Source organism: Rissa tridactyla, chromosome 13 (genome assembly GCF_028500815.1).
Source record: "Rissa tridactyla isolate bRisTri1 chromosome 13, bRisTri1.patW.cur.20221130, whole genome shotgun sequence".
Taxonomy (NCBI): Eukaryota; Metazoa; Chordata; class Aves; order Charadriiformes; family Laridae; genus Rissa; species Rissa tridactyla.
The window spans coordinates 5,905,276-5,925,215 of record NC_071478.1 but is presented as its reverse complement, the minus strand read 5'-3'; the positions used below and the strand labels follow the sequence as shown (position 1 = coordinate 5,925,215).

Below are 19,940 nucleotides of genomic sequence, written 5' to 3'. Positions count from 1 at the left end.
TGTAAGCTTCTAAAATTAGATATAGTGATTGCTCTTACTATTTTATTCTGAAAACTAAGGTTTTATCCTACCCAAATAATATATATGTCTAGTCCCCCTTTTTTTGAGAGAGAGGTTTAATCCTTCTGAAAGGTAAAGCTAACGGTCTGTTCTTACTCATTCTGCTTGACCCATTCAGGGTTTTAGGAGTGAGACTAGTGGGAGGCGACATCCTTTGAAGGAGCTGCCATGTTAATTAAATCTGCTAGATGTCTCAATATTTCTTAATATCTTCTGTACCTGATAACTACAAACAATGCTGTTCTACCAATTCATCTCATCACCTCAGATGCCTTTAAAAATAAAAAAAAATAGCGTCTAGTTCTGACACAGCAAATGGTGTTTAATGGAATTGCCTCTGGTCAGTAGAAGTTCCACCAATTATTGTGTGTTCCTTTGCTGTTCTTTTGGGTAGTACAGTCTTTGGTGCTTAAAAGTATATTTTTCCCTTGTCCCAGTATCTTACATCCACTATTTCAATTGTGCAGCCATCTCAGTATTAGTCCACTGAAGGTCTCTCCCTACTATTGGGCAGACTAAAACTAGGAAGAATAAGAATTAAGTGCCAGAGGCTTTATTTATTACAAGAATTACCTGTTCTGCCAAATGTGCTAACTAATGTGTGTGACCAACCGGCTGGATGTGGCTGAGCTGTACATGTAGAGAAGGATAAGCAAGTGGATGCTGTTTCAGAGTCTGAATGTGTGTATCTAAAATACCAATATTTTTTTTGTCCTGTTACCTGCTTTAGAGTAGGTGTTCAGCTTTGTTAGCTTTTGATGTTTTGTTACCAGTGGGTGTTACAGGGTGTGTGGAGAATAAGTGAAATGAATTTCTACTTGAGGTGTGTCTTAGAATATATAAGCAATAGCTCAAGTTATGTGGACTCACTTAATTTTTGTCTTACTAGGGCAAATGGTCTTCCTTCTTAAGGAAGCAAAACTCATTGTCTTCCCTCTTCATCTTAAAACATAAGAGTATTTGGCTTTTTTAATAAGTTTTTACGCTGTCTAGAATAGCTTTTTGAAATTAGTTTTGCTTGACCTATGCATAAAGGAGTCTGTGACCTGATGTTAGTGTCCTATTTAATATGTAGTTAACATACTATAATAGTGGTACAGTTGTTCTTTCCACTATGCAAACCCAAACTTCTACAATGAATGAATTACTACCTTATGTATTGGCAAGTAAGAAATAAAAGCTTTCCTTGTAAGCTTTTTATTGCTGACTTGTTGTTACAAGATAAACTAAATGAGTTTTAATTGTGCTTGCCTCGTGCTTCACTGACAAAGACGCATCATTAGCATAATACAGTCTCACAATTTCTGCCTCTTGGTATTTCTTGTAATGCTTAAAAATATAGTGCGATGAAGACTAGAAAAGGCATCTTTTTTTTTTCTTGTTAAGGTTATGGGTGTAATAGCATTTTGTGTAGTAAACTTTCATTCTTCCTACTTCTAAATGTGGTGGATATATTGAAAAGATTAAAACAAACAACAAAAAAAAAACACAACCAAAAAAAGGAAAAAAATCTACAAATTAACAAAAGAGCCAGAGCAAATATAGAAAGTGAAACTGTATACAAGAGACTGCATTGCGGGTGTCCTTAAATCCAGGAAAGGGAACTTTAAATGTGAGTGTGTGTGTGGGCATAAAACAAATAAAAATTAAATGTAACTTGTATTTATGGTTCTAATTTTTTAGAGATGGTGGAGCCAGGACAAGATCTGTTGCTTGCTGCTTTGAGTGAGAGTGGAATCAGTCCAAATGATCTATTTGATATTGACTCGCCGGACATGGTTCTTGCAAATCCAGCACCAACTCCAGCTGTTCAGCAGGTTAAAACAAGAACATAGTCATTTGCTAGAGGACATAAGAGCTTGGACTTGATGTATTGGGGTGGGGGGGGTGTCCATAGCAAATGGTTAAAGAATGTGGAGTTTTCATAAATTGCTTGCTTCATAGTATTGAGATCAGAAAATGACTTGCTAATTAATTTGAAACTTTTATACAAAAAAGCAATCTGAAATACACTACTAAGGTGGGTATAAACATACCTATCTTCTGGACACTAAATGCGCATATTCTGTCATGTATCCATGGAGAGCTCTAATATCAGAGGAGTCTATCTGCTCTCCTATAAAATAAGCAGAAATTGTAATATTATGTGATGTTTAACCTCCATGACAGTATTCAGTCTGCAAGTACGTAACCATTTCAGGCACAGACTGGGAACAGTAATAAGTTGAACAGTGACATCACAAAAGTAATTACATTTTTGCCGCAGTTACCTAACAAGGTGTTGTATTTTTAACTTCTTTGAATGTGAAATCAACTACTTGATGATCTGTATTTTCAGTGAAACCTTTGTTAATGGGCACAGTTATGGACTTCCCCATTAACTTCCATTTTGTGGGTCAATATTTAGTCTTAAGGTTTTTTTCTCTGCTAATGTGTTTCCTGATGCATACTTTCTTTCCTCTGCAGTCAGTGCCACTTAGTGCATTAGAACTAGGCTTGGAGACTGAGGCCACAGCTGCTGTGAAACAAGAACCAGAGACTGTATCAACTCCAGCCTTATTAAATGTTCGGGTAAGAACTGGTATTTGAGGGTTTTGTATGTGTATATGTGGTGGGTTAACCTTGGCTGGACACCTGGTGCCCACTGTTCTATCGCTCCCTCCCCAAGTGGACAGGGGGAGAAAAAAATGTGATGGAAGGCTTGTGGGGTGAGGTAAAGACAGCAAGACCAGCAGTTACTGTCATGGGCAAAACAGGCTCAACTTTGTGGAATTAATTTATTGCCAGTTAACAGTGGAGTACAATAATGAGAAAGAAGAACAAATCTAAAGACACCTTCTCCCCCCTCCCTTCTCCCTGGGCTCAACTTCACTCCCGGCTTCATCACACATTGTCTCTGCCTCTCCTCCTTCCTCATGCTCTTCCCCAGCTCCAGCATCACCTTCACAAACTTTTCCAACATGGGTCCTTTCCATGGACTGCAGTTCTACATGAACTGCTCCAGAGTGGGCCCTTTCCATGGGGCACAGTCCTTCAGGAACAGACTGCTCCAATGTGGGTCTCCCACGTGGCCACAAGTCCTGTCAGCAAACCTCTCTGACATCGGCACCTCTCCATGCAGTCACAGTGGAGACACATCCTTCAGACACATCCTGCTCTGGCATGGGATCCTCCATGGGCAGCAGATTGGATATCTGCTCCACCATGGGCCTCTGTGGGCTGCAGGGGGACAACCTGCTTCACCACAGGCTGCAGGGTAATCTCTGCTCCAGCACCTGGAGCACCTCCTCCCCATCCTTCACTGACCTTGGTGTCTGCACAGTTGTCTCTCTTGCATATTCTTATTCCTCTCTCACAATTGCTGATTGCACAGCAGTTTTTACCCCTTCTTAAATATGTTATTACCGAGGCGCTACCAATGCTGCTGGTCGTCTTGGCCTCGGCCAGCGGCGAGTCTGTCTTGTAGCTGGGTGGAACTGGCTGTATCGGACATGGGGGAAGCTTCTAGTATCTTCTCACAGAAGCTGCCCCTGTAGCCCCCCAACTACCAAAATCTTGTCATGTTAACCAAATACAGTATAGTAGTAAAATGTAACAAAAGAGGTAGGACTGTAAAATGCCAGTTGGCCGTCCTCTTGGTTCTACTGAGACTGGGAAAGCTTAGCGTACCCGTGGGTTGATATGATAAGGAGTACTAAGGGGGACAAAACAGTATGCAGGAAAACATTTTGAGGTGTCCTGTGTGCATGCAAATTGTGGGGATAGGGAAGCTGTGTAAACTTGTTTCCTGTACCTGAACTGTGTACTACCTTTACTAGCTCCAGATAATTCTGAGCACCGTAATCTGGTGGTTGCACCTGAAATGAGAATATAAAAAGCAGCTCTGCAGGAAGGTGGATGTAGTTCAGTGTGTCTGAAAAAGGCTACGCATATACTCTAAGCAATTCAAGCTATTTACTCCGACAATTTTGCAGCTAGTTTATATATTGGAATTTCTCTTCAGCTCAGGGTTCCTGTACTTCTAGTAGTCATGTTTTGTGCCATCCTTCATCCTATTTTTTTATTTTCTTTCTCTTACTATAAAATAAAGTTTAAAAATAACATTCAAAAATATGTACGGAAATATATTGATAAATAGACACTTCTTGCTCAGACTGTTGCACCGTAAGATAATGACTCTAGCATCTTCAGCATGTTAACTGCAGACATCTCTCATTACAAGAGTCTTTTAGAAACTGCTGACTCCTGTGCTCTGGGTGAAAGGCTAATAAAGTCTGCTTGTTTTCCCCACTGTCTTCTGAAAATTTCCCTGGTTCTGTGTTACTAGCAACCACCATCCACCACAACCTTTGTGCTGAATCAAATAAATCAGCTTCCAACTTTGGGGACTACCATAGTGATGACAAAAACAACACCTGTTACAACTACGAGGCAGACTATCACTGTAGCAAAAATCATTCAGACCAGCACAACTACTCGACCCTCGGTTGCAGCACCAGCAGTACGCAATGCCTTGACCACTACACCTTCAAAGGACCAGATTCAGCTGAAAGATCTGCTAAAGAATAATAGTCTTAATGAACTCATGAAATTGAAGCCACCTCCTAATATTGCCCAACCAGTAGCAACAGCAGCAAGTAAGTTTTCTTCTTTCTTTGTAATTACACTGTTTTAGATAAATAGTGAAATAATATAATGTGAAGATCTTTGCACATCTTGTATTTTCATTTATTAGTAGAATATCACAGTAAAATGAAATGGACAAGAAAACCCGATAAATTCTGTTCTAATTTTAGTAGTGTTAGAATTCAGGGTGAAGTAATACAAAACAACAGGCTTTTAAAAAAACTTAAGCTCTTGATTTACTGCAAGGAATGATGAAAATGTCATTTTAGATTGCAGCTGGCAAATCGGCAAAATTAATTCATGAACATTACTGACGTTGCTTTGGCTATCTTGAGTCTACATCAGTTTCCATTCTGCTGTATACTTGCTGTGGAACTATGACAAATGAGTACTTTTTTTTTTTTGCATTTTCCAAACTAGATTTGTATTACGTGCTAGTGCTCCTATAATAGTGTGTTTCTGTAAAGCATCTCCTGAGAAAGATCTCTGTCCCTGTATGCTTCATGGGAGGCATCAGATCTATTGTGTTTAAGGACTTAAATCCTAAAAACTTGCTGATTGTTTCCATGTTACTACTTAAATGTGGTGTTAACTTAAAATGCCACAAGTATTTTGTTACTACACTCCACATCTTCAGTTTGTGATTCCTTTCATAATCTTTCTTTGTATGTTATTTCTAATACATGGACAGTTTATATGGTCAGCTTAATATAAGGGAAATGCTGTGTGTGTGTGTATTTCTTATGATTATTTCAGGTTATTCTGGTTTTAGCATGAGGTTAAGATCAGAGTAGTTGCTGAGGGATACATAGGCTTTTTCTGAATTACTATATTTTCATTGTCTCTGAACTAGGATTTACTGATTTTTCTAGGCGGCGTTGGAAGTAACCTATTTTTTTCATATGCAGATAGTGTGCAATAAAGGAAGCTGTCTGTTAGGACTGAAACAAAAAGAAGAATGTGCCTCCTTGTTTCATTGCTTTCTGTTATGGAGTGGTTGACAAAAATTGAAGTTGAGACACCAACTGAAGTTGGGTTGGGAGGTAAAGAAGTGAGGAAGAGCAGGGGAGAAGGTTTCATAGGACTGACTTATCCCCTTTTGCGAAGTGAGAACTCACAGAAGAACATAAATAATAGGTAACATCAATACACAATAGCTGTTGTAGTGGCCCAGATGCAGAAAATAGTTGAATCTGTAGCTCCTGTATTAAGGGAAAAGGAGACATGCAACTTCTAGAACTGCATTTCTAATTTTATTTCTGTGCTTGTGTTTCTGGATCCTTCTTTGTGCTTATAAAAAAAATTGACGAATACTTGTGAAAATTCAAGGGCAGAGAAGCTTTTGGAAGGAAACATGGTCTTTTATAATTCAGGCAGCAGGAGTTCTGCATCAGAAGATACTAAAAAGTTAAATTATGCAACCTCTTTGAGGAAAATTTTATTTGTGCAATTGTCTTAATTGTTTTTTAGGGCAATTAAGCTAAATTCATTACATGCATTGATTGTCACCATGATGGAAGCTTGACAGCTGCTATCAATGTTTTATGTCTATCCTTGTGTAAATTTTTTTAGTTCTGTACTGAGCCCCGTTGGCAGTAGCTTCCAAATGTGGCTTACGACAGGAAATTTAATAAATTGTCCTCTTGAAGGATCCTGTTATAAACTTTAAACAATTGAGTCGAAAGTGTTGACTTCTTTTTTTACAGAAATAATTGTAGTTTCTCCGAAGGTGGTAAATGCCACCAGTCCAGGTAAGTTCATTTCTGTTGAAACACTGGGCTTACTGGTTTGTGGTTAAACTTCAAAGGCTCACAAGATGGAGTATTTCTAAATACAATGTATAGATTTGGTGAAGGTCCAAAATACTTCTTTTTAATACTGAAACTAATATACAACTGCATGGGATGTTTCTTCAGTCAAAGAAGTAACAGGATTTAACTCCTTGCTCAGACTTGTTAATTTGGACAAAAATGCTGTGTTCTTGAAGCATCGGTGTGTTACTGGACATCTTAAACTTATCTTCCCGCTTATTAATAGAGAAGGATGTTAATTTGAGGGATGTTTGGAGGGAGTTCCTTTAAAACACTGCTTTTCTTTTGTAGCCGATCTAAGCAATGGTGCAGTGAAGAAGGAGGCTTCCACAAAAGAGGTAGCAAGAATATGGATAAATGACATTAAAATGAGAAGTTTTTCACCTACTATGGTAAGTAATACCAATGGTTAACTTGCTAAATGGATGTGTATTTTATTGGCTACAACCACCTGTGACTAGTTTCAGTAGTTATACGTGGCTTTTGTGTGGTAGAATTATCGAGTGCATCTGTTTGTTCAAAAGGTTGGTTTATCCATTAGATGAGTACTTGGTTAGATGACAAACTAACAGCTGTGTAGAGCAGACTACCTATGTAGTAAATGACAGCTTCAAGAAATTATTGTCCTTAATGGAACCTCATTGTGTGGAAGAAGGGTGTGCTCCAGTTAAAGCTGATAAGCTTTTGTATTTTAAGACATTTTCTTCTAAAATATCCCCATTGATGTAACTAGCTACAAGGAAACTAGAAGACTTTTTATAGCTTGGCTGACCTTCTGGGCAGTTTGATTTAAGATGTAAATAGAGTATCATTCAATTTTCTGAGTGTAATAAAAATACATTCCGATGTTGTAAACACTTGAGTTTCAGCATCTTAAGTGCAGTGATAGCAAGGACCAGGCTGAAGTTTGTGATGAACAAGTGCTCCTTAGGGACTGGCATACAGAAGGATTTTCAGATTACTTTTTTTATATTAAGCTAGGTTGTGGAAGATTTTTTTAATATCTAGTGGGTACTTAAAAATATTCATGTATTTACATTGATCAAGATCACAGTAAAAAAAAAAAGGCTAACTGTGAGGTTTCAGGGAATACTGGCTAGAACTGTGACTATTGTAATTATTCACTGAAATTGTGAAATTACGTAATGAATGTGAAACTGCAGCAGACTTCATAGGAGTACTTGAGAGTTAGGTTTTGGCTGTTAACTAGCTGTTGTGTTTTCAGGGCAGTTTTAAGTCATAGTTTGGATTTAGTATGCTGTAAGAAGTGTTTCTTTTTTAATTCTGCTTATGTGAGTTTGGAGTGCTCAAATCTCCTTGCAAAGCAGAGGAAGTTCCCTGACTTTGTCTTTGAAGGATTGTTCAGTGTGTAAGAAATCTATGTTTCCATCTGTAGTTTTCCCAGCTGCTCACTGGTTCATCTAGTACATGTGTGAAAACATTCAAGTGCATGTTAGTGCTCCTTTCGCTTCTCACGTTAATTTCTGGGACATAGAGTATTAACAATGCACTGTTTGACTAATGTAGGTATTTCTCCATTCTAGAAAGTACCAGCAGTAAAAGAAGAGGAGGAACCTGAGGAAGAAGATGAAGAAGAAATGGGCCATGCAGAAACTTACGCTGAGTATATGCCAATAAAATGTATGACCTGATGTTGTGTTATGTCAAAAGGCTGAAATGTTTTGACAGCTAACTTGTTACTTACTCTTCTGTGGTTACTAACACCAAAAACCAGATAGGTTACTGTCTGAATCCAGTGAAAAGGACCTGAATTTGTGGTGGGTTTTCCTAGGAAATCTTTCCTCTCTGTAGTGCTTAGTTTTGGAAGGTACACAGATATTTTTTTTAATAGAATTGGAATTATTTAGTGTATCTTTGAGCAGTACTTGTTTCAGAAATATGATTGAACCAAGATCAGGCTTTTCTTACCTGAGTTAAGACGCTTTGTGCCTCAGCAAAGGAAATTTTGTAAAGGGATTAAGTGGTCATTGCTACACTTAATCTAGTTTGAGTCTTACAGTGTGAAACTACCTGAAGCACATTCTTCCTGCGTTGTTCCTGACTGACTTCTTGGACCTGTTTTGTTTTTAAGAAAGTGAATCTTTTACTGCTGTTAATTGCCATCCTCTCTTCTCCTTTCTTTTCTTTATTGTAATCAGTGACAAAAAGCTGTTACCTTGTTTCCTAGGTACATTGCTGACCTGCTGTAAAAGCAAGGCAAAAAGTTTTGTACGGAATTTGTAACTAAATAGTTAATTTTTGCTGACAGATCTCAGTGACAATAATTAAACCATGCCCAAAACAGGGCAACAAAGCTGGTGAGGGGTTTGGAGCACAAGTCTCATGAGGAGTGGCTGAGGGAACTGGGGGTGTTCAGCCTGGAGAAAAGGAGGCTGAGGGGAGACCTTATGCTCTCTACAACTACCTGAAAGGAGGGTGGAGCGAGGGGGAGGTTGGTCTGTTCTCCCAAGTGATAGGACAAGGGGAAATTAGCCCCAGGTTGTGCCAATCTAAACAATTGGATATTAGGAAAAATTTCTTCACTGAAAGGGTTATCAGTCATTGAAACCGGCTGCCCAGGGAAGTGGGGGGGTCACCATCTCTGGCCTGTAGATGTGGTTTCAGTGGTGGACTTGGCAGTGCTAGGTTCATGGTTGGACTCAGTGATCTTAAAGGTCTTTTCCAACCTAAATGATTCTATGACTGTTGTATCTCTCTTCTCTCATACTGCTTAAAACCAGCACTATATAAATAGTGAAAAGAATGTTGCTTTTGTGGTTCTGGCATCTTGAGGCCACCTCTGGCCTTTTGGGAAGGCAAGCTTTTGACCAGTTTTTCTCAACCACATCAAGTACACAAATATTTTAGTTATATATGAATTGAATTTTATCAAATTTCATAAAAATTGGGGGAAAGTAGTGAGAAGAGAAATAAAGTTAAGATTGCATTTATATAAACTCATGTTAATGTATTCCTTTGTATGCGATACACTTTGTTTAATACTTGACATAGTGTTGCAATGAAACATAGTTGTTCTTGAGTTCAGCCTTTGCAATGGACAAGTGTCATTTGTTTTGGTAAATATAATAACCTGTGCTGCAGCAACAGAACTCTGTATTATGTTTTCATCTTCTCCCTTCCTTCCCTTCCCTCTTCAACCAGTAAAAATTGGTCTACGTCATCCTGACCCAGTAGTGGAAACCAGCTCATTATCCAGTGTGACTCCTCCTGATGTGTGGTACCAGACATCAATATCAGAAGAAACAATTGATAGTGGCTGGTTGTCAGCTTTGCAACTTGAAGCAATCACTTATGCAGCCCAGGTATGCTAGACATTAGTACAGCTTAAAAGCTAACAGAATTTGCAGAGGAAAAACTACGATCTTGGAAGTGCAGCTATGTCAGTTCTACAAGGAGATAAAATAATTAAGAGCTTTAAGGTTTGAGTTGCATTAGAAGGTGGCAGATGAGCTTCAGCTCAAATAGATGTGAGGTAATACACCTAAGAAAGCTTTGTCTAAACCACTTCCATGATGCTGATCTCAAACTGTCTTAGAACTCAGGAAGGACATCTTAGTCGTTATTTTTATTTCTCTGAAATAACTTAATGGCTGCAGTAGCAGCAGGCTAGGAAAGCCAACACTGACTGGCATCATTGAGAAAGGTACAGAGATCAAATCTGGGTGTTATTTTGTTGCTATGTTAAACTTCAGTGGGCCCACATCAGTTATGCATGCAGCTCTCTGCATGTTGGGGAGGAAGGTACTGAAGTTAGAGGACAGCTAACTTCCCAGGAGGGAAGAAGTTGCTTTATGGAAAGGGACTAATAAGGCTGGGGCGCCTTGAGATGGAGAGAAGAAAAACAAAGGGGAATGAAATAAATGTTTACATAATCAAGAAGGTGGTGGAATTCCACAAAACAAGAACAAAGCAGAACTTGGTGAAGCTGAGAGATTGGTTTAAAATGGATAGGAGAATACCTCTTTACAGAGGCAGTGAATGTCGGGGTCTTGCTGCCACAAAAGGGTGTCGAGTTGCCTGTCAGTGGGTTTAAAAAAAGCAGCCAGTCTGGTAGTAAGCTCTGAAAGAATTAGACAGATAAAGCAATTCTAGGTGCTGAGGGAGGAAGTGGGGGAATAGATCACATGAAGCAGTTAGGCTCATACGCTCTCCCTAAATAAAATCCCTTCTTCCTGCTGGGAGGAGGCTGCTTGGCTGGGTGGACTGCTGGTCTCATCCAATAGGATGTTTCTTATGTTTGCTCGTTTCTGAGAATCCACAGTGATGTGTTTTGGAGAATGGGTACAAGTTTTTTGTTCTTTCTCCTACAGCAACATGAAACATTCCTGCCCAATGGAGACAGAGCTGGATTCTTGATAGGGGATGGTGCTGGTGTAGGAAAAGGAAGGACCATAGCTGGAATAATCTATGAAAATTACTTGTTAGGCAGAAAAAGAGCAGTCTGGTAAGTGTGTCAGGATTTGTTAGAGCAGACACTGTATTGACTATAGTACTTAAATTCAGCGTAGTCTGTCTTCTGGCAAATGTTTTAGCAACAGCTTTTTGAACTTCTGCTGTAACTTACAGAATATATGCTTTGTTTTATATCTTCAGGTTTAGCGTGTCAAATGATCTGAAATACGATGCTGAAAGAGATTTGAGAGATATTGGAGCAAAAAACATACTGGTTCATTCATTAAACAAGGTGTGGAAAATTTTTACTATGTACAGTTGAGGCAAAACTTTAGGTACGCTTGTGTGACAAGTTGTGCATGTTGACTGTTTTAAGAGCGAGAATGTACTAATTTCAACAAATTTGCTGTGTAGGTCTTGTTTGACAGGCCTTAATCTTATGAAGAGCCACACAGAGCTTTGAGTTAATCATGTAAATAGAACCCTTGTAGGATTAAGTTTTAGCATGTGGTACTTTTCTTAAAAACATTACTCTTCAAGCCACTACTGACTCTACTAGTAGAGTATTTTCTAGAAATTGAAATATTCTTTACATCTTTTAGGCTTTGTAGCATTTGAATTTTTTCCTTTCTGTCTCCCAGTGCACACTTGATAAGTAATACATTTTGTATGTTATGCTTGACTAATGGACTTCCTCAGTAATTTATGAAAGCAGCAGTAGCGTGTGCAGTTATTTTTGGAGACTGTGCCTCTGCTCAGGATTAGGCACTTACATAAATTGTAAAGTGCAATTACTGGTTGAATTCACTGAACTTAAAGTTTGTTTTTAAGTTAGTATTTTTGCTTTGTGAAGTCTTAATTTCTAAAATATAGTAAAGCTTTAGAAATTGTTGTTTATGGTAGCAGCTGTAAATACACTTGACCTATTAGCTCTAAGGGATGCATTGAAACTAAAATCTTAATTGTATTTAAGGAAACGATGTAGTCAAAGAATATGGCTGTTAATCTTTTGAGGCCTCACATCTAGTATTCCTTAAGTACATATTTAAGTAAGGCCCTGTATAACCCCTTAACCATATTACCATATGCCAGCTGTGCCATCATTGTTATGTGGGGATACAGGTGGTTCGAAGTGTACACACCTTAATGTTAAGACCACAAGTATCCCTTTATCATATGGTAGGTGGGTGGTACGTTTGAGGAGGGATCTCTCTTGAATAATTTCTTATCCTTTTATTGCAGTTCAAGTATGGGAAAATTTCTTCCAAACATAATGGAAGTGTGAAGAAAGGTGTCATCTTTGCTACCTATTCTTCTCTTATTGGTGAAAGCCAGTCTGGTGGTAAATACAAAACCAGATTAAAGCAGCTTCTTCACTGGTGTGGTGAAGACTTTGATGGAGTTGTATCCTTTATTTGGGGTTCAGTTGATTGTAACTAAAGTACTAAAGCTTGCATCATTAAAGACCGTCTTGTATTTTTATTTACTGGGGGTTTTAGGTATTGTTCTTTATTCATGACAGCAATTGATTGTGTGCATGCTCTGACATTAGACTTGGAAGTTTTACAAACTTCATACCAAATCTATTACCATCATATTGTTGCCACACAACTCTGGTACAAGAGTGAAGCTTTTGGTTCTTTTTTGTATGACAAACACATAAAATTAAAATACTGCATTTAAGAACCTTAAGTTTACACTGAAATTTTCTCCAGTGAATTCTTAATTTTGTTGGAACTCATATGTTGGTAATTGTGCTCTTAAATACTTACTAGCTAAATATTTTTCCCAAAGTTTTTAGTGAAAAATACAACTAGTGTCTGAGTTTACAATTGACTGCTGCCACCTATTGTAATTAGCAGATTTTATTGTTTTCTGCGTTAGTTCCCCATTCTAAAGTGGGACAAAGTTTTTTCCTTAATGACAGTTCAGATTGTATTTGATGAGTGTCATAAAGCTAAGAATCTGTGTCCTGTTGGTTCATCGAAACCAACAAAAACAGGTCTGGCTGTATTGGAACTTCAAAATAAACTTCCAAAAGCCAGGGTTGTTTATGCTAGTGCCACAGGTATGTACAACTTGGTTTGCATTAAATGTCTCTGTATGTTTTTACTGGCACTGGTACAGAGTGTGTTCTTCTCCTAGGTGCATCTGAGCCAAGAAATATGGCGTATATGAACCGTCTTGGAATATGGGGTGAAGGAACTCCATTTAGGGAATTCAGTGATTTCATTCAGGCTGTTGAAAGAAGGTAATATTTTGAAGAGCTGTAGCAAGAACATATATGGTTGTGATTGACTGTGTTCCTTTGTCTTCACTCACTCATAGTCCTCTGCAAACTTGTTCTGTCACACTAAGAACTTTCTGACTCTAGCTTCTAAATCTAGCGGAGATGTAATTTATCTCCTGTGGTGAAAAATGGGATGTTTCCCTCACTCACAGAAAATTTTGAGAGTGTTAGAAGCTTGATGGGAAAATAGCCTTCTTAAAATGTGGGTGTTATGAAATGAAAATATTTTGCTGCTCTTCATGAGAACACACTGTGTGTACTGAGTACACTCAGTATAGTTATGTCTCACTCTATGCAGAAGACCTGTAATGTTTATGCATTCAGCTTAGGCAGTTTAACAGGAAGAAGTCTTGTTCTTCTGCTTTCTGGCACAAGAACCCAGTTCAGAAAAATTATATATGCTGTTGTAAGGTACTTCGTATTTCAGAACTTACTAGAAAAACTAAATGTGAGAAGCCAGTAGAAAATGCTACATTCTTTGGTAGGTGAACATCTTAATATATTATGTTTTGCCTACTTAAAAAGAATTTTGAACACTTCGGAATGCTATAGTAGGGTTTAGTATGCATCTTCGTACATACTGTCTACGTGATGCATGATTTTTCTAGGCTGCAAATGTAGTCTCCACTTCATTCCTGAGTACGCATCAAATGAGCAATAACAAAATTACAGGCTCAAGCTTGTGAGTAGGTTGGCTTTGCAGTTGACTTCTGTGCTCTAAAGGTATTGGTAAAGGTGTGTTGCTGTTGAAAAGAACTGAAGTTACCTCTTAGTTTAATTATTTTTATATCAGCATAAATCTGTATAGCTTAATACAGTTTGTATTCATTATTTTAAATCTTCAGTGGAGTTTATAAAATTTCAGTACAAGATTTTGTTACGTATTTTGGCCATTCATTATCCTTTTACAGTTAGTAAAGTACTGTCTCCTAATGCATTGCTAGGTCGTTCGGGGGGGTGGGGGAAGTAAGTGTTTTAGTAATCATACCTCTTGGGATACACTTAATACTCAAGAGGCAGCAATATAGTTTTACGTGAAGGCTAAATTTCAAGACCCCCTGATTAGATGTGTGTAACCAACAGTACTTTGATTTTGAAAACGTATGCCTTCATAGTTGTAAGCATGCTGTTTTCTTCTAAAGCACTTGAGGGGTTTTTTTTTAACAAATCCTTGCTTTTGAAAATTCTAATATTGACTTAATTTGTTCCTTTATTTTAGAGGTGTTGGTGCCATGGAAATAGTTGCTATGGATATGAAGCTGAGAGGAATGTACATAGCAAGACAGTTGAGTTTTTCAGGTGTAACTTTCAAAATTGATGAAGTTCTGCTTTCACAGGAATATGTTAAAATGTACAATAAATCTGTGAAACTGGTAAGAATGCCTTTTTAAATTTGCTTTCTGTATTGAGTTCTGAGAGGTTGTAGCTACTTGGTTTAAACTTGAATGCTCCTGAAATTGCATGTAGTACTGTTGCTTGCTGAGAGACAGGTATGGCATCATCTTGTCTCATCTTAATGTAAAGATTTCTCCACTTAAGAGTTGGCAAAAGCTGTTAATTCTTGTTCTGAGCCGTAAAAGCTGTGGTATTGGCTGCATCTTCCAGTGTCTGCCAGACCCACTGCCTTCTAGCAGTGCTTCAGAGACCTTGGTCATTGTTGCCTAAGATAAAGCCGTTCACCTGTTGGTCATATTTTTGTGCTCCAGTCCTCCCCCTTAAGGCAACTGAGCTGAGAACGAGCTGCAAAACATTAGACAGGCTGCATGCACTTCACTGAAGTGGTATGGTGGAGTGGTGCTTCTAGTTAAACAGTGCAGGGTGATAGTTTTACTCATGTGGCAGATCAAATCCAAGGCATTGGAGCTGTGGTTCTCTTTAATGTTTTCCTTTATTCATCCGCTGATTATCTTTTTCATGTTGTTCTTAGTTGCTTTTGTCCATATGTTAAGCTGAGTGTCTTCTTCCTAAATGCACATTCTGCTTTTATGTTGCCACTGTTGTATTAGGTAAAAATAATTACTCCTTGGACATAGATTAAAATGAGCAGGGTCTTCACCTGCATAAGAGATGCTTAAGCATGACTCTGTATTCATGTTGTATAGCTACAATAATTAAAATTAACCTTTGACAAGTCTATGACATCAACTTTAAAACAGCACTTCACTTTGGGAATGTTTTTTAAAAGAATCACTAAACTTGTGTCCAAAGCTTATTTTACCTTATCTGGAAAGAGCTGGTATAACAAAATGTTATAGAGATGAAGGCAGTGGGATTTTTGTCTTCTTGGGATCTTGCTTTACACTTAATTATGGGCAGTACTTTTTGCTTTCTTAACCTGACTGTATTAATGGAAAAACTAGATAATTAGAAAATACTGTGTATGTTTGCATTGGTGGTAATGTGAATGTATCTGTTTTTCATTATGAGAGTAATTACATTCTGAATTTACTAAGCTGTAGCTGGTTGGGTTTTTTTGGTGAGCTTTGTTTGTATGATGAGTTTCTGTGACTTGCGGTCCCATAGTACTGTAAACTTCTCTTCTGTCTTTATTTTGATATTAAACAATGTACCAATGTAGCCTCAAAATATGACATGTAAAGCAATCAACACTTTCTTTTTTCAGTGGGTCAGTGCTAGAGAGAGGTTTCAACAAGCAGCTGATCTTATCGATGCAGAACAACGAATGAAAAAGTCCATGTGGGGTCAGTTTTGGTCAGCTCATCAGAGGTTTTTCAAGTACCTTTGCATAGCATCTAAAGTGAAGAGGGTGGTGCAGCTCGCTCGGGAAGAAATCAAGAATGGGAAGGTAAGTTGATCAAGACCTATTTTTAAATATCTGTTAAATGTAAAGCTATTAAATTTTCTTCTGTTATAACAAAGATTTTCAGACACAGTAGTATCATGCTTTTGCATTTTATGGTGTCGAAGCTATTTAATGAGCAGAAATTCAGGAAAAAATAAACTGAAAAGTCAGTCATCTTAATGACAATGCCTTGTATTCATTTGTCCTTTAGTGTGTCGTTATTGGCCTGCAGTCAACAGGAGAAGCAAGAACATTAGAAGCTTTGGAGGAAGGTGGTGGTGAACTGAATGACTTTGTTTCTACAGCAAAGTAAGATTGAAGTTTGTTGAACTGTCCTTTACAAAAGTGTCTTTAATCCAACTTAGTTTGTGTAGCAATTTGTTCTTTCGTTTGTAAAACATGCATCAGTGCCCACAAAGTTGGGTATCCTTTATTAGCCGTGTTCTTTACTGAAGCTGCCTGTATGCAAAATATGACAGTATTGCTCAAGTGAGCCATTGGTTAGTTCCTGGTTCTGCTGGCACTCTGAAATGACGTTTTCGGGTGGGAACAGCTGGTACTTTTGTACTCAAAGTGGGAGGAGGGGAAGACTTGCCAAGTGTACACTGCATTTATACCAAAGCAAGTTACAATTGTGACTTTCCTCTTTTATCAGATGAGCTAGATACAATCCTGAGATTACGTTGGCTGAAGATCTTAATTTATTAAGTTATTCTGTCACTTAAACTCTGAGCAATAGGAAAATGGCAGTAGTAATACCACTTGATACCAAAACCAAATTTAACAAGTTATAAGTAACAGTGCTGTAAAGTAAATGTCTCCTATGTTTAAGATGACAAATACAGTAATATGTTTGATAATTATACAGAGTGCTTGTGTAAGAACTATTTACAAGGAATAATTCTGCAGAGAAGTCAGTTAAAATGTTACAGATTTCTACTTTAAATAAATGCAAATTTGACTGAAGAACCCTTCTTTCTTAAACAGAGGAGTATTCCAGTCTCTTATTGAAAAGCACTTTCCAGCTCCTGACAGGAAGAAGCTGTTTAGCTTGTTGGGAATTGACTTGACTGCTCAAAGTAATAACAATTCACCCAGAGACAGCCCTTGCAAGGAGAACAAAATAAAGAAACGGAAAGGTAATGCTTAAGTTCTTACGCTAATGCCATAGTGAAAATGGCAATTTTAGAGCTGCCTAAGAGTGAATTCTGAAAAAAATAAAGGAATGTAAATATCAGTACAATCATCTGGGAAAGAGCATGTATTACAAGTCCTTAAGACTTTTGCTAGACATCTCCATTAACAGATCTTAAAACTACTGCTGAAGCAACATAGCCTGTAAATTCTGGTTGTTACTTTGCTCAAAATTGGGTTGATTGAGCATGGGACCATATCCCAAAATGCCCTGTACAGGTCAGGCTGCTTCCTGATGCAGTCACACAAATAATTGCTTTTTTTTCCTGCCTAATATCACCGCCCTTCCCAAACTGATTATGTTCTTGCCGAAAAGTAGGTGATCATAAATCTTGGGTGAAAGGTCTTACTTGAAACTTAGATTAGATTCTTTTAAATAGTTCTATTTTTAGAAGTTGAATATTTTTCTAGTTTGTATGCAGTGATGGTAAAACAAACCTCAAAATAGACCACAAGGTCTAAACTAATCCTTTTTTCTTCTGGGGTGATGGAATTAGGTGAAGAAATAAGCAGAGAAGCCAAAAAAGCTCGCAAAACAGGTGGCCTTGCAGGTAGCAGCTCTGATGAGAGTGAAAGTGAGTCTGATGCTTCAGATAATGAAGAAAGTGACAATGAGAGCTCCAGATTCTTGAGTTCTGGAGATGATGATGACTTCAACCCGTTCAGAGATGAATCCAGTGAAGATGATGAAGATGGTAAGACAGTTTAAGTGTTTCATCAAGCAAGTAACTGTACTTGCAGACAGTAAGCATAACGTCTTTCCTAACCATTCCAGTGAGCCAAAAATAAGAGTGCTTGATAAGCATGTAGCTTAATTCTAATAAGACTGGAATTAGTACTAGAATGTTGATTTGCATCTTAAGTAGGTTTTACACACTGGAGTTCAGGCTTCTGTCACTCACCTTTTGTAATGAGAATGTAGTTTTTCAAAGTAAAGGAAGACTTTTTAGTAAATGCTTGAAACTTTTTGAAAATGTTTTATTTAACTTTAGATCCCTGGTTAATTAGAAAAGAGCATAAAAAAAATAAAGACAAGAAAAAGAAGAAAAGTATAGATCCAGATTCTATTCAAAGTGCCTTACTAGCTTCTGGTCTTGGATCAAAACGACCTAGCTGTTTTACTTCCACCGTTGGTACCACCACTTCTAGTACCAATACGTCAGGTAAGAAAAAGTTTCTTTGACGTTGATTCGCTTTCTTAGCAATTAGGCAGCGAAATTCTAAGTCTTAAAGTCTCTCTTAAATTTCAGCAAACAGTAACACAAACAGCAGCTTTGTAACAAGTCAGGATGCTGTTGAAAGGGCCCAACAAATGAAAAAAGAACTGCTTGATAAACTGGAAAAGCTGGCTGAAGATCTTCCACCTAATACACTGGATGAGCTTATTGATGAACTGGGTGGTCCCGAAAATGTTGCAGAGGTAGGCTGATGTTCACATTTCAAAAAAAAAAAAACTGCGGTTTTTTTCTGCTCCAGCCATACATGATCTGGCTGCAGTAAATCAGTGTTGTCATTCTTCAAGGCTGCATGTGAGAGAACTCGTTCATCAGTTTTAGACAGTAATCTCCCAGGGATAAGAATATAGGTTACTCTTGCTGAATGCCTCTGAATTCAAGAGAAACTTGAAGATAGTATTAGAATACGGAGGAGAGTTCTGAATGGGTAAATAGGTTATTTCTGAGACTTACGGTTTCTTGGTGGGTAAATCAATGCTAGTTTCTCTTTTGCTTTATAGTGCTATGTTTCTCTAACTAGTCGTAGTCAATTTGAAGCTGGTGTATATGAGAGAGAAAGCAGCTTTAGTTCATCTTTGTAGGCAATGAAAACTAAGGACATGTATAATAAAACTGCGATAGTGAAAAGCCTGATAAACTATCTCTTCTTCTCAATAACTTGAGAAACATGTCTTCAGTAAGCTACCTGTTTCTATCCAAGTAGAAGCATCACTGATTTAAAAGACCCTGTTAAAATCAGTGACAATCTCAGTTGTTAGTTTAGTTTATTTTCTTAGTACTCCTGGCAAATCCCTTATGGACAGTAGGATAATACTACATCATTTCTACATAGATATGCTTTGTTATACTTCTGATTTGCTGAGTTAACTCCAAGCGTTCCACGTAGCAGATAATGTCATCAACCAAAAAATAGTCCAGGTTCTCTAATGTAGTTTTGCGCTTGGAGTAAATCACCGAATCTGCTTTAAGGTCAATGTATGATTAAATAGCATCATTGCTTGAAGCTTTTGGTCATGTAATAATTTTGATATTACCATAATGAGCTTGTTATTCCCTTTTATTTTTAAAGATGACAGGCCGCAAAGGAAGAGTTGTAAGCAATGATGATGGCAGCATATCTTATGAGTCAAGGTCTGAACTTGATGTGCCCGTTGAAATTCTGAACATCACAGAAAAGCAGAGGTTCATGGATGGAGATAAGGTAGTCCTTAAAGAGACACCATTTAGAAAAACTTGCTGAATGCCATAGTAACACTAAGTTGTTCAAGTTGTGGCTCTGCCATTATCCCACAGTGACTTTCTAGGTGCTGTAAGTAAGTACTAGTTAGAAAGCATTTTCCATTCACAACAAACTTCCCTGTGGTTCATTTGAGACATGCTACCACAAGAGGGCAAGTCTCGTAAATGTAGCTGTTGCATGGAACTTCTGTGGCCTCTTGTTACACTTGAGGGTAAATACTCATGTTCCTGTAAGTGACTTGCGCGCAGTCCAAACATTTACATTCTTT

General features: G+C 37.9%; 1 protein-coding gene across 5 annotated transcripts in view; it reads left to right on the top strand.

The window, feature by feature from the left end:
* The window catches only part of SBNO1 (strawberry notch homolog 1), a 35,559-nt gene that overhangs the window by 4,978 nt on the left and 10,641 nt on the right, over positions 1–19,940 (top strand). For 3 of the 5 annotated variants that reach the window (XM_054219249.1, XM_054219246.1, XM_054219247.1), the window contains exons 2-21: positions 1,744–1,877; positions 2,527–2,631; positions 4,388–4,697; positions 6,393–6,437; positions 6,789–6,889; positions 8,042–8,138; positions 9,660–9,820; positions 10,829–10,962; positions 11,112–11,202; positions 12,153–12,314; positions 12,843–12,978; positions 13,056–13,161; positions 14,420–14,573; positions 15,824–16,006; positions 16,215–16,312; positions 16,991–17,142; positions 17,695–17,892; positions 18,190–18,360; positions 18,448–18,617; positions 19,502–19,633. In XM_054219249.1, the coding sequence (XP_054075224.1) occupies positions 1,746–1,877; positions 2,527–2,631; positions 4,388–4,697; positions 6,393–6,437; positions 6,789–6,889; positions 8,042–8,138; positions 9,660–9,820; positions 10,829–10,962; positions 11,112–11,202; positions 12,153–12,314; positions 12,843–12,978; positions 13,056–13,161; positions 14,420–14,573; positions 15,824–16,006; positions 16,215–16,312; positions 16,991–17,142; positions 17,695–17,892; positions 18,190–18,360; positions 18,448–18,617; positions 19,502–19,633 (2,838 nt within the window). In that variant the 5' untranslated portion in view covers positions 1,744–1,745. Of the gene's footprint in view, positions 1–1,743; positions 1,878–2,526; positions 2,632–4,387; positions 4,698–5,594; positions 5,824–6,392; positions 6,438–6,788; positions 6,890–8,041; positions 8,139–9,659; positions 9,821–10,828; positions 10,963–11,111; positions 11,203–12,152; positions 12,315–12,842; positions 12,979–13,055; positions 13,162–14,419; positions 14,574–15,823; positions 16,007–16,214; positions 16,313–16,990; positions 17,143–17,694; positions 17,893–18,189; positions 18,361–18,447; positions 18,618–19,501; positions 19,634–19,940 lie in introns of those variants that run through there. The other 2 variants (XM_054219248.1, XM_054219250.1) reach the window with 2 other exon arrangements.